General features: G+C 37.0%; 1 protein-coding gene across 1 annotated transcript; it reads left to right on the forward strand.

The window, feature by feature from the left end:
- The first annotated feature begins 749 nt into the window (after window positions 1-749).
- LOC129420712 (alpha-actinin-2) lies at window positions 750-12,397 on the forward strand. Its single transcript, XM_073867275.1, has 21 exons — window positions 750-969; window positions 4,030-4,144; window positions 4,247-4,366; window positions 4,453-4,539; window positions 4,625-4,712; window positions 4,996-5,074; window positions 5,261-5,342; window positions 5,650-5,735; window positions 6,810-6,902; window positions 6,976-7,206; window positions 7,305-7,452; window positions 7,544-7,694; window positions 8,757-8,865; window positions 9,028-9,168; window positions 9,311-9,493; window positions 11,191-11,325; window positions 11,448-11,627; window positions 11,717-11,863; window positions 11,943-11,986; window positions 12,121-12,186; window positions 12,326-12,397. The coding sequence occupies exons 1-19, from the start codon at window positions 844-846 to the stop codon at window positions 11,964-11,966; spliced, it is 2,325 nt and encodes a 774-aa protein (XP_073723376.1). The 5' UTR covers window positions 750-843; the 3' UTR covers window positions 11,967-11,986; window positions 12,121-12,186; window positions 12,326-12,397.
- The last annotated feature ends 557 nt before the right edge of the window (window positions 12,398-12,954 follow it).

Below are 12,954 nucleotides of genomic sequence, written 5' to 3' on the forward strand. Positions count from 1 at the left end.
CACTTAGTAATTATTTGAAAGCAATAGGAATTACAAATATAAATTAAAGATCACATAAAAAGTAAATAAGTATTTAATTATGGAGTCATAAATATATATATATATATATATATTCTAAATATAATATCATCAAATAAAGCAAGTCACGCTCCACACTCCAGTCCAGTAGGTGGCGTAAATGTTCCTTGCCAACCGCCATTAAAAAGAAAAGAAAAAGAAGATCAAGATCGCAGCCTACACTTTACCAGCATAGAATAAGTGGAATAATTAAAACATTAATGTTATTACAATTAATATTAATGTAATCCAATAATGATATGATGCAGTAACATTTGTAGTGCGTGAGTTTACACAAACATCTTTTTCTCTGTGAAGATCAGAACGAGTCCAGTTGTAGTTGCTGTGTTTAACCAGCAGAGGGTTTCGTTGAAAGCTTTGTAGACTGCTTTGATTAAAACAACAAACAAAATGCATCAGTGTTTCTAATCTCTCCGCGGAAATAACACATTACTGACCTTGGGTTGCAGTCACTGATCTGTGATCTGTAGATCAGTTGTAGTCAGTTTTAAAGAAGTGAAATAGTTAATAACTATATTTGTATTCTTTCAGTTCTATACTTCGTTATTAGTTTTGTATATACCTATTTAGTTTTGACAGCTTGTAAGATTTTTGTATTTACTGATAAGGTATATTTTTAACACATGTCCCTTCTCATGTTTGATCACGTGTGGAGTAGGTGGGTGGTGACGTCACCGGTCCAGTTATTATGAGGCTGATGAGAGTGAGTGGATCAGACACACAGCAGGATCTGAGAGAGACACTGGTTCTGGATCTGTGAGGGTGATGATGATGGAGATGCAGTATAATAATAATAATAATGGTTATGGTGTGGAAGAGTATATGTTACCGGAGGAAGAGTGGGACAGAGATCTGCTGCTGGACCCTGCGTGGGAAAAACAGCAGAGGAAGGTCAGACACACACATGAAGTTTATATGTGGAACATTCCATAGACTTGACACACACACAGAGAAAGAGAGACATATTACACACATCTCTGTTCACAATATAAAGCAGTGCAGAAATAAAGTGAATTAATAATAGAGTATGGTATAAGAAACGGTGTGTATTTTGGTCTGTGTGTGTGTATGGGGGGTATATGCCAGTGGTTCTCAAATTGGGGGCCCTGACATGGTGCCAGGGGGGACCAAGTTTATGACATTTTATAAAATAAATGAATTAATTATAAATTTTGTGTAATTAAATCTCAGAAAAATAAGGCTACTAACCAACAGCATTACATTGTATAAATCAATATGTTTTGTTAAATTCAAACATTAAGGTTTGGAATGTTTTATGTCATCAATTTTCTTTGGAGGGCCATGAAGCAATGGAGGGTGCATGCCAAAAAAGTTTGAGAGCCACTGTTAAATGCACTATATTTATGTATTGTGTGTGTGTAGCTCTTGGTGTGTATGTGTGGTATGAGGTTTCTGAACAGATGCTTTGAAACACATGATGGTGGTGGTGGATGCTCCTCTAATTTTATCTGTGTAACTGTGTCCGGTGTGCTTCACTAATCCTCTGTCCTTGATGTGGAATTCATCTCTGACATTCGTCAAAACTCCTTCACCTGACTGTTTATCACAATCTTAAGAGGGAAATGAATCTGAACATCATGCAAACTTCACAGTCATACACTGACTGCTATACTGTAAATGATTACACCACGGGTTTGTTGAATGCTTTATTCTGATTGGTTGAGAAATGTTTCATGGGTGTTCTTATTATTCTATAAACGCACACCTGATGTCTTAAAATAACCACCAAGGCAATGTCTGTGGTATAAGAGGAATAATTGACTCCGGTCCTTTGAATGATCTAAGTTAATGCACACCAGCAGTGTAACTCTGCTTCACGCCGCATTACCACATTGGATGTGCATTATTTTCAAATAATTCAATGGCCCATTGTCAAATTATTCCTTACATAAAACATTAGTTTGCTCTTCTCTTCTCTAAATAATGTCACCTCTATCAAAACGACATTTTAAACTCTCTCTGATCTGAGATCTGTGTGTCTCAGTATTTTTACCCTTGTGCTTACAGGGTTTTTCATAGTACTCATGTATATAAAAACTGTCTGTCTCACCACACTGGAAACATGTTAAGCCAAAAGACTAAATGATCAAGTAATTTTTTCTTAGTTGTGTTGCGTCTGTAAGGATCAGCTGTGGTGAAATATGACACGCGTGTGTTCTATTGTTGTGTCTGTCTGTCTTCATAAATGTGACTGACCGTGTGCCCAACACATTCATCCATACAGTCACTTTGAGTTCTGATGTCTGGTTAAATATAATCACAGAAACTCAATGTAAGTCCTTAATAACTCAATAAACTTGATTAATAACTTAATAATAACTGCACACTGAACACCAGCACTGAGAGTGGAGTTTAGAGAGAGCATTATAGGGTTGCGTAATAATTAATCGCAACTAATCGTTTGCAGAATAAAAGTTTTTGTTTATCATATATGTGTGTGTACTGTATATAATTTTAAGTTTTAAGTATTTATATATAATATTAATAATATATAAATATAAAAATATGTAAATATTTCTTAAATATGTACATGCATGTGTGTGTATTTATACATATACAGAATTATTATTTACAGTAGACACACATATATGATGTAAACAAAAACTTTTATTCTGCAAATGATTAGTCGCGATTAATTGTTATGCAGCCGTACAGCATTGTAAAGATACAGTATGAGTAATTGCTGAATGTAGCATAATGAACCAATGAAGCATACTGGAGATATATTTACTTCCAGTTGATTTATTCAAAAGATATTTAAATGTATATTGTTTGTTTGTATAGACATGATTTTATACCAATTCCACACCAGTGAGTGTAATGGGGACGTTTTGTTCTTTCATTTGATATAGCGCAAACTGTGACCTCGACACCATCAGCTGTGTTTCTGGTTGTGTTGTTGTGTTGTGTAAGTGTGAATAGCGTCTCTCTTCTGTTTTCTGTGAACTGACTGTCATCACCTCATGAACAGGTGCGCTTGCTTTAAAAGTTTACTCATATATCAGAGCTCATGTGATTCATGGCAGTACAGAGACCTTTTGCCCTGACAGGACAAACATTGTGTGCTTTTGTTTTGTGCAACAGAAATTCATACTCAGATTAAGAAACTCATTGTCTTGATCAAAAACGAAATCTCTTTAGACTCTTTATGAGATCATTACATGTAGGTTTTGTGGGGTTAGGAGGTCAGTAAGTCCTTCACAATTCACTTTAAACACACGTTCGGAATTGACTTCATTTTGCTGTCTGAAGTTTGTCAATAACTTCTCATGAACATCTGTGAACATAAAGGGTTTGAACTGGTCTAAAAAATAAATATTATACTACATAGACATTCAATGTATCAAAAAAATTATTCTTGAAAAATTCATAAATTTAAAGGGGACATATCATGTAAATCTGACTTTTTTCATGTTTAAGTGCTTAATTGGATCCCCAGTGCTTCTATCAACCTAGAAAATGTGACAAAGATCAACCCAGTAAATTAGTTTTGGTAAACCATTCACTGCAAACGTGAAAAATAGCTCATTGAAATGTGTTTCCCCTTGTTATGTCAGAAGGGGATCTTATTATAATAATACCGCCTCTTAATCTGCACTATCCAACCACAGCACTGACATTTAGTACAGAGAGAGAAAATAATTGACAGCACAATTGAGTTTTTAATTTCAACAAACCACCATTATTGTGATCAGTGTTTGCATTTTATCAGCTTATTTACAAGGACAGACCTAAAAAACTGCAAATTTTTGCTCACACCTTTAAGGTGTCAATTTTAACATGTTATAATGATCTGTGGGCTAGATCTTCACATACATAATCTGGGGATGCCAAAAATTTATTTTACATCTTTAAAAAGTCTCATAAATGTCATATTTAAGCTTATGATGTCACAGATTGAATTTCTGATCTCTCTTGTGTCTCTATCAGACGTTCACCGCCTGGTGCAACTCTCATCTGCGTAAGGCAGGGACTCAGATTGAGAACATTGAAGAAGATTTCAGGAATGGATTGAAACTGATGCTGTTATTGGAGGTTATTTCTGGTACATGATCTTCTCTCTTAAAACCATACAGCTGATCTTCAGAAAGAGTCCATTAATCGTGCTGGAAAAGATCTTTACTTCTAAAACACTTTCCCTTTCCAGGTGAAAGACTTTCCAAACCAGACCGAGGAAAGATGCGCTTTCACAAAATAGCCAATGTGAACAAAGCTCTGGAATACATCACCAGCAAAGGTGTCAAACTGGTGTCTATCGGTGCTGAGGGTAAGATTCACTTCTTAATAATAATTCACATTGATGTGTGACACTTTAAATCTATTAAACTGAAGTGTGTCTGCTCAACCTCACAGAGATTGTTGATGGGAATGTCAAGATGACTTTGGGAATGATCTGGACCATCATCCTCCGCTTTGCCATTCAGGACATCTCTGTGGAGGGTATAACACACACAAAAACACACGCTCGCTCGCACACACAAACACACACACACTTGTTTGGTTAATATTATGGATTGTATCTCAGAAACCTCGGCTAAGGAAGGTCTCCTGCTGTGGTGTCAGAGGAAAACTGCTCCCTATAGGAATGTCAATGTACAAAATTTCCATTGTAGGTAAGTAAATAAACGATAAATAGAATATAAATATATTTTATATTTGTTTCTTTGTGTTTAATGACAGATATGTAAAGATGAGCCAGTATTTTTATTCTGCATATAATGAAATGATTTTAAATATTTGTAATAATATATAAAATATTTTGTACATTTGTTGTGTATAGTTGATAAGCTTCCCATCAGTCTGTGCTATAATATAAGCAGACATGTGGATCATGACAGACTCACACAGTTTTTCTTGTTTTAATGATTTCGTCTCTTCATTCACACACATGTCCAGTTGGAAGGACGGTCTTGCGTTCTGCGCTCTCATACACAGACACAGACCCGACCTGATCGACTTTACCAAACTCAACAAGGTCTGTGTGCTGCGTGAATGTACTGACTGAAGATTTACTCATTCACTTCACTTTATATGTATAGCTGTTGTGTACAACCATGTCCAATTCAGTTTACTGCTGTATTAAAGAGTTTTTTTTAGCGTACTGTCACTTTAAATGCAATCTTCTGTATTATGTGTGAGGTTCAAGTCTGTGTTTTTGTAGGATGATGCTCTTGGAAATCTGAATCTGGCTTTGGAAATCGCAGAAAAACACTTGGACATCCCAAAAATGTTGGACCCAGAAGGTAAATACAGCATCACTGCAACTGGTTGTTTTAATAAAAGTGGATTATCTTCACATTTCTGTCACATAGTCACATACAGTATTGATATGTCATATAATACACGCTTGTTGTCAGATCCATGTCAAGTCTTTGGGGGTTTTTTTTGCATTGATTTTGGCAAGTTTTATTGAATAGAGTAGATTTAAATATTTCATGGGTCAGTTTTATCATACAGATAAAGAACAAATTAAACTCAAATAAAACATTAATTACAATTTATACTTCCATAATTTCACATTTATCTGTTTCTATCCATCTCTCGTTTCAGACATCATCAACACACCGAAACCCGACGAGCGAGCCATCATGACCTATGTGTCGTGTTTCTATCATGCTTTTGCTGGAGCAGAACAGGTACACGTTCATCTGTTTCCAAACAAACCTTTCAACTCAAGACAAAACCACTTTGACTTTAATGTGATGGCATTAAGAAAATATATTCAACATGTGAAACTTGTGAACTTTAAACTTAAAGGAGCCTTTCACCCGTGGAAACATTCATCTATATTAAAAGTGGATCATTTATAGTCGAAATGTAATGTCTGCCTATTTGACCGAGAAAAGGGGTGTTTGTAGTCTCACCCCTCAATAAAGATATAGGACTTACTTCTTTCAATGATGCAAAATAATGAATCCATAAACTTAAAAAATACAAGTGTAACAAAAGTATGAGTACAAAGTATTGTGTGGAATACCCATAATGCCTTGTGCCTGAAAATTTGGATTATTAATGTTTGGTCATAAGAATAGAAACTGATGGGGCACTTAAATAGATTTTAATAGGGAGGTTTAATCTCTTAATATTGTTAGTTATCTAGTTATATATACTTGTGAATTCACTGTTTAGGTAATGACTCTTTGCAGTGGATCCAGATCAACACATCTTGTTTGTCTTCACAATAATAATGTGCATGTCATCAGTGCATTAGCGCTTAATAATTATATAGTGTGATGTGTATTTTTGTGAAGATGTTTATTCAATGATTGATTAACACAAAGTTAGTCATGAAGTTTAATGACATGATATCCCATAGTACACTATATAAGTCAACTGAGAAGTTTAAGTATAGGCTACATGAGCACTGAATTAAACAAACTTAAGTATTCAAGTTTTTGGGTGACCCTATTGCACAATTAACTTGTATACATTTAACTTAACAAACTGAGTTATCAGTACTTAAGATTATTTTGTTACCTTTACAAATACACAAGTACAAAGTACAAAGTTGAAGTAAGCTTAATAGTTTCAACATATTTGCTCGATAATTTTGAGTCAATCACTTTCCATGTAAATTCATCTTTTTACTGTTTACAGTGCACCATCTCTTAAAGAGAGTTTTAACTAAATATACAGTACTTCTCATTGAAAACAACATCAAATACAGTATACGATTGAAAAGATTGTTGACAGTAAATGTGTGTTTATAGGCAGAAACAGCAGCAAACCGGATCTGTAAAGTGCTTGGTGTCAATCAAGAGAATGAGAAACTAATGGAGGAGTATGAACGACTGGCCAGTGAGGTATAAACGCACAAACACACACAAACACGCACACCTGTACACGAGTGTGTCAGTGTTGTTCTTTGTCCTGCAGTTGTTGGCATGGATTCGTCAGACGACGCCCTGGCTTGAGAACAGATCTCCAGAGAGCACCATGGCCGTCATGAGACAAAAGCTGGAGGATTTTAGAGATTACCGCCGAATGCACAAACCGCCCAAAGTTCAGGAGAAATGTCAGCTGGAGATCAACTTCAATACACTGCAGACCAAACTCCGCATCAGCAACAGACCGGCGTTCATGCCCTCAGAAGGAAAGATGGTGTCTGTAAGCGCACACATAGACATCAGTACTTTATCAGCAGCTGTTTGGGCCAGAAGTAGGTGATCTGTGTGTGTGTGTATATGTGATGTGATTGTGTGCAGGACATCACAGCGGCGTGGCAGACTCTGAATCATGCTGAGAAAGGTTATGAAGAATGGTTGCTCAGTGAGATCAGACGTCTGGAACGTGTGGAACATTTGGCAGAGAAGTTTCAGCAGAAAGTCGCCACTCATGAGAGCTGGGCTAAGGGTGCGATGACATCACTTCCTTCTGTCTACTTAAAAACAAAAAACCTGACTTAGAGTAAAATGATTTTTGTGTGTGTTATGTGATACTGCAGGAAAAGATGCGCTGCTACTTCTGAAGGATTATGAGAAAGCATCTCTGACAGAAGTGAGGGCGTTGCTACGGAAACATGAGGCTTTTGAGAGCGACCTGGCCGCACATCAGGACAGAGTGGAACAAATTGCAGCCATCGCACAGGAACTCAAGTATAACCACTTCCTGTTTCATCATCATGAAATCACACTGCAATTACACCTGACATCAGAAATAATACATATGATATGACAGATGCTGATGTTGAATATAAATTCATTTATTTTATGTGTAATATGACTACAGTGCCAAACCACAAGTGTTTGGGCATACCAATATGGCAGCGTGATGGCTTCAATATTGTGACGTCATGTGCAATCCAGCCATTTATATAGATCACTGCATGCAACTCATATTTCACTAGAGCAAATATAAGAAGGAATGTAGTAATGTCATTATAATTTTATAAATCACATTATTTAATTGTGAGATTTGAAATTCAGTTAAAGACTGGCTTTATGAGTTTAGTGTTGCAGAGGTTACAGTAGGGTTGAGTTTCTATTGTTGTAACACCTGTCTCACACACACACACACACACACACACACACACACACACACAACAGCTCTATATATTCACATCTCTATTTGTAGACACTGAGGTCATCAGTCAAGGTCAGTTTGAGCGATTATCTAAATACTCACATACATCTCTGAGCAAACCAACAGCTAATGTTACATTGATGTATTTGACAGACACTTTTAACTGCTGAACATTTAATCTGAACTGAACCCTGACCTGTGTATTGGTAACGCTCTACCAGTTTAGCTACATGAACACAACAGACAGAGAGACATGAATGATGGATTGTGAGTGTTCAGTGGTTTCTGTGGTTTTGTCTCTGTTGCTGTGGTGGATAAACAGCTGCCCGTCAGCTCTCACATGGATCTGTGATCCAGATCAACACGGCTTTGTGAAGGATTTAGAGATCAATGCTGTCATCCTGCTGTTAGAAGAATTAAATCATTATTCATAAGAAAAGAAGAGAGAAGAATAAAGGCACACAGTTGTGTTGTCATAACCCAAATGAATAATAATGACTATGATTATATCATTACTATAATGAGGTCTGATCGTGTGTGTGTGTGTGTGTGTGTGTGTGTGTGTGTGTGTGTGTGTGTGTGTGTGTGTGTGTGTGTGTGTGTGTGTGTGTGTGTGTGTGTGTGTGTGTGTGCAGTGAGCTGGATTATCATGCTGCAGGTCTGATAAATGATCGCTGTCAGTCGATCTGTGATCAATGGGATCAGCTGGGGACTTTAACACAGAAGCGCAGAGAAGCTCTTGAGGTGAAACATCAGATCATCATCATGAATATATTACTAATGTATATTATCACATAGATGCTTAACAAACAAATAAACTAGCAAGAAATATTTATGTAAGTTATTTGATTATTACATTTACATGGAAGCTTTTAGATTGAATGAGGTTGTGTGTTTGTTTATAAGAGGACAGAGAAACTTCTGGAAACCATTGATCAACTCTTTCTGGAGTTCTCCAAGAGATCTTCTCCATTCATTAACTGGATGGAAGGAGCCATGGAGGACCTGCAGGACATCTTCATGGTTCACTCAGTGGATGAGGTTCAGGTAAAGACTCATGTGTGATGTTGAAGATAACACAACACTGAATGTCTGATGTATTACTGGACTGTATTAAAAACAGCTGAGGTGCTGTCAGACTCCTGAAACATGAAGTTTAGTTACTTGAAACATGACTTTCATCTTTCAGAATCTGATCTCAGCTCATGATCAGTTTAAAAGCACACTACATGAGGCTGACAGTGAACGTCAGGCCATTCTGAGCATTTTTAATGAGGTACAGAAGATCGCTCAGAGCTATGGGATCTCCAGCAACCTTACGAACATCTACTGCACCATCACACCTACACACATCAACCAGATGTGGGAGAAGGTTTGTGTGTGCCAGTGTTTTGTTTATTTAGATTTGGTTTTGTTGTCTAATGCTTGGATCTTCAACAGGGGGTCCGGAGCCCCTTGGAGGTCTGTGGGTCCTTCTTTGAATTAAAAAAAAAATCTTTGGAAAAATGAAATTAGGCATTAAATAAAAATGCATTAATAGGCTTATTATAGAAATGATAAAACGCTTGATTGTAGTTAAGATTTCCATATTAAAATATATAAAACTTTTCTGAAATTAAGGTTCCCCGTTAAATTCTATTCAGTAAATTTAAAATGTTATGTAGTATGTTGCAGTTTTTTCCAGATGCTAGGGCACATTTCTCAATACTTGGGTCACTTTTGCAAAACTCTTCACATAGTTCTCCTAACAAACTTTCGGCTTGGCAAAGCAGTTCATTTCACATTCAAAATGCACTACAACTACCAAAACACTTTATTCAGGTCTCAAATCAACTCATTCTTCCAGAACACTAGCAAAGGTTGACAGTCGACAAACACACTTTGTCACCCACAAACCAATGAGCTAAAAAACACTAACAACACGTAGCATTATACAATGTTTTCTCTGTTTATAATTCACTGCAATATATGTTACTGGAATGAATCAGACATTGAATTCTTCAATATTTTATGTAGTTTATTTATTTTTATTTTTTGCAGTAATTCCAAAATACAATCATTTATATACACACCATCCACTGATACAGACACAATAGTAACGCTAATCTACTCGGTCTTCTCCATTTGGCCAATTGTTTTTATAGCATTTATTTTTAAGATTTAAAATATATTTCATTAAAATATTACTGTAGAAATGTAAATTGCTGTCTTATTCAGTTTTGTACTGTGTTATTGTTTTGAACATAAGTTTAACAGTTTTGAAAACAGTATGTAAGCATGTGCATATTGTCCTGTATGTATAAAGAGTTTTGGCAGTTGTTGTGTCTGAGTGAAAAAAAGAATTCCTGAAATTTGAGAGATGTAGTCATTGAATACATTTTGTGCCAAAGCAATGATAATTGATCCTCAGTTTAGCCCACATAGACTTCTGTTGTGCTCACGGTGTGAAGAGTTTTGCAAAAGTGACCCAAGTATTGAGAAATGTGTCCTAGCATCTGTAAAAAACTGTAACAGTATGTATCTATTTAAACAAAAAAATGCTAATTTTAATCATTGTAACATAGCCAGCATTACATGTAAATCCAGTTTTAATTTGATTCATGTACTGGGGGTCCTCGCTCCTCCTCTCTATACATTAAGGGGTCCTTGGCCTGAAAAAGATTGAAGATCTCTTGTCTAATGTGTTTATGTGTGTATGTTTTAATTCCCATAAAATTGTAAAACATGGTACCTATTATATAATATCTCTATAGAACCAGCTATGTCTGGCTCTCTTCCAAGGGTTTTTCCCCTCCTAGGACTTTTCGCCCACAGGGGTTTTCTCGTATGTTTTATTTCAACCCCTGCGGAGTCTGCTCTGCTGACATTGGCTTATCTTAGCACCCTCTTACATATGTTACATTTTTACTACGGTTGCTAGTATGGTTAATCTTAACCGCTGTATTCTGCTGCTTATGTTTTATGATTTTTCTGTGTTTTTTTCCCTGCATCTATTAATTTTTAAGCTGCTTTGAAACAATTGTGAAAACTGCTATATAAATAAGATTGAATTGATTATTGAATATGTAGGTGAAGCAGCTGGTTCCTCAGAGAGACAGCGGTCTACAGGAGGAATTGTCCAGACAGCACATGAATGAAAGACTCAGACGTCAGTTTGCAGCGCAGGCCAACATCATTGGACCCTGGATTCAGACACGCATGGAGGTCTCACAAGCGCACACACACATCAGATGTGACACAATGACCTGTAGTTACTCCAGGATTCTGTGCACACAGATTTGTTCAGTCACAGCTGTATAAATGATGAAGTGTTTGGTGTCATGGAGGAAATCGCTCACAGTACAGTGGATCTGGGCGGAGCGCTGGAAGATCACATGACTCAACTTAAACAATACGAGCACGTCATCATTAACTATAAACCAAACATCGACAAACTGGAGGGAGATCACCAGCTCATCCAAGAGTCACTTATATTCGACAACAAACACACCAACTACACTATGGAGGTACACACTTACGCACACATACACGCACTGACAGATCATGATACACTATCACTGTTTAACTTCTGATGTCTGTCTCCATGGTAACGCAGCACATCCGTGTGGGATGGGAGTTACTGCTGACCACGGTCGCTCGTACCATCAATGAGATCGAGACTCAGATTCTGACACGGGACGCTAAAGGCATCAGTCAACAACAGCTCAACGACTTCAGATCTTCCTTCACACACTTTGATCGAGTAACACAAACTACATCACAAACAACACATTGACTCACTGCTAACTAACTGTGTGTCTAATTGACATGTGTGTTTATAGAATAACCCGAAGAAACTTTGCTAAGTTTGATTGAACTTATACAGGTAATACCGTCATTAACAACCATTAATTGTATCTTATGTGTCACCAGAACACGTGCATGTTAAACTTCAACATATCTCCTTCATCTTCACTTTGATGCGTTGGTTTATCTTCCTGTTTACTTTTATTCTTCCAGAAGAAGAAGGGAGGAATGGAGACTGATGACTTCAGGGCCTGTTTGATCTCCATGGGCTATGACCTGGTAAAAACAAACACTTGATCTCTGTAACTGGGATTAGGAATCCATAAATACTTTACGGATGGGTTGACCAGTTGGACATATGGTTATACAAGGTTATGTCACACATAAAGTACAGCATCTGTGTCTTTTGTGTCTACAGGGGGAAGCAGAGTTTATACGGATCATGTCATTGGTCGATCCAAACGGTTCTGGTGTGGTGAACTTTCAGTCCTTTGTGGACTTCATGACCCGTGAGACCGGAGACACTGACACCGCTGAACAGGTCATCGCCTCATTCAGGATACTGGCTGCAGATAAGCCGTACTGTACACTTGTGTGTTTGTGATACATTAGCTGTACATTTCTTATATACCCTTATAAAAATATGTAAGAGTTTTATAATGTGATTGTAGCCGTACATTCTGGTGGATGAACTCCGTCGGGAATTACCCCCGGAGCAAGCGGAATACTGCATCTCCAGGATGCCACCCTACGCAGGACCGGATGGAGTTCCAGGGGCTTTGGACTACACGGGTTTCTCTACTGCCCTCTATGGAGAGAGTGACCTCTAGCTGTCTGGAGCAGCACTACACCAAAAAAAACAAAACACCAAATGACTGGAACACACTTTTAGTGCTGGTTTGCCTTGATATTGGTATTTCTTACCCCCATCTGATAAAATTGTGCCAGTAAAAATGGCCATTTTATCCCTAGAGTATTTACTGAAACTACATAATTTTAAAAAGTATATTCATTTGATCTGTCATGCCAGATTATTCAATTATATTT

The sequence above is a fragment of the Misgurnus anguillicaudatus genome, chromosome 4, assembly GCF_027580225.2.
Source record: "Misgurnus anguillicaudatus chromosome 4, ASM2758022v2, whole genome shotgun sequence".
Lineage (NCBI taxonomy): Eukaryota > Metazoa > Chordata > Actinopteri > Cypriniformes > Cobitidae > Misgurnus > Misgurnus anguillicaudatus.

Coding starts and splice junctions, on each gene's coding strand:
- LOC129420712 (XM_073867275.1), top strand. CDS start 844: ATGATGATGGAGATGCAGTATAATAATAATAATAATGGTTATGGTGTG. Junction 5,736..6,809: donor CTTTTGCTGGAGCAGAACAG/GTACACGTTCAT, acceptor GTGTGTTTATAG/GCAGAAACAGCAGCAAACCG. Junction 11,326..11,447: donor GGATTCAGACACGCATGGAG/GTCTCACAAGCG, acceptor GGTGTCATGGAG/GAAATCGCTCACAGTACAGT.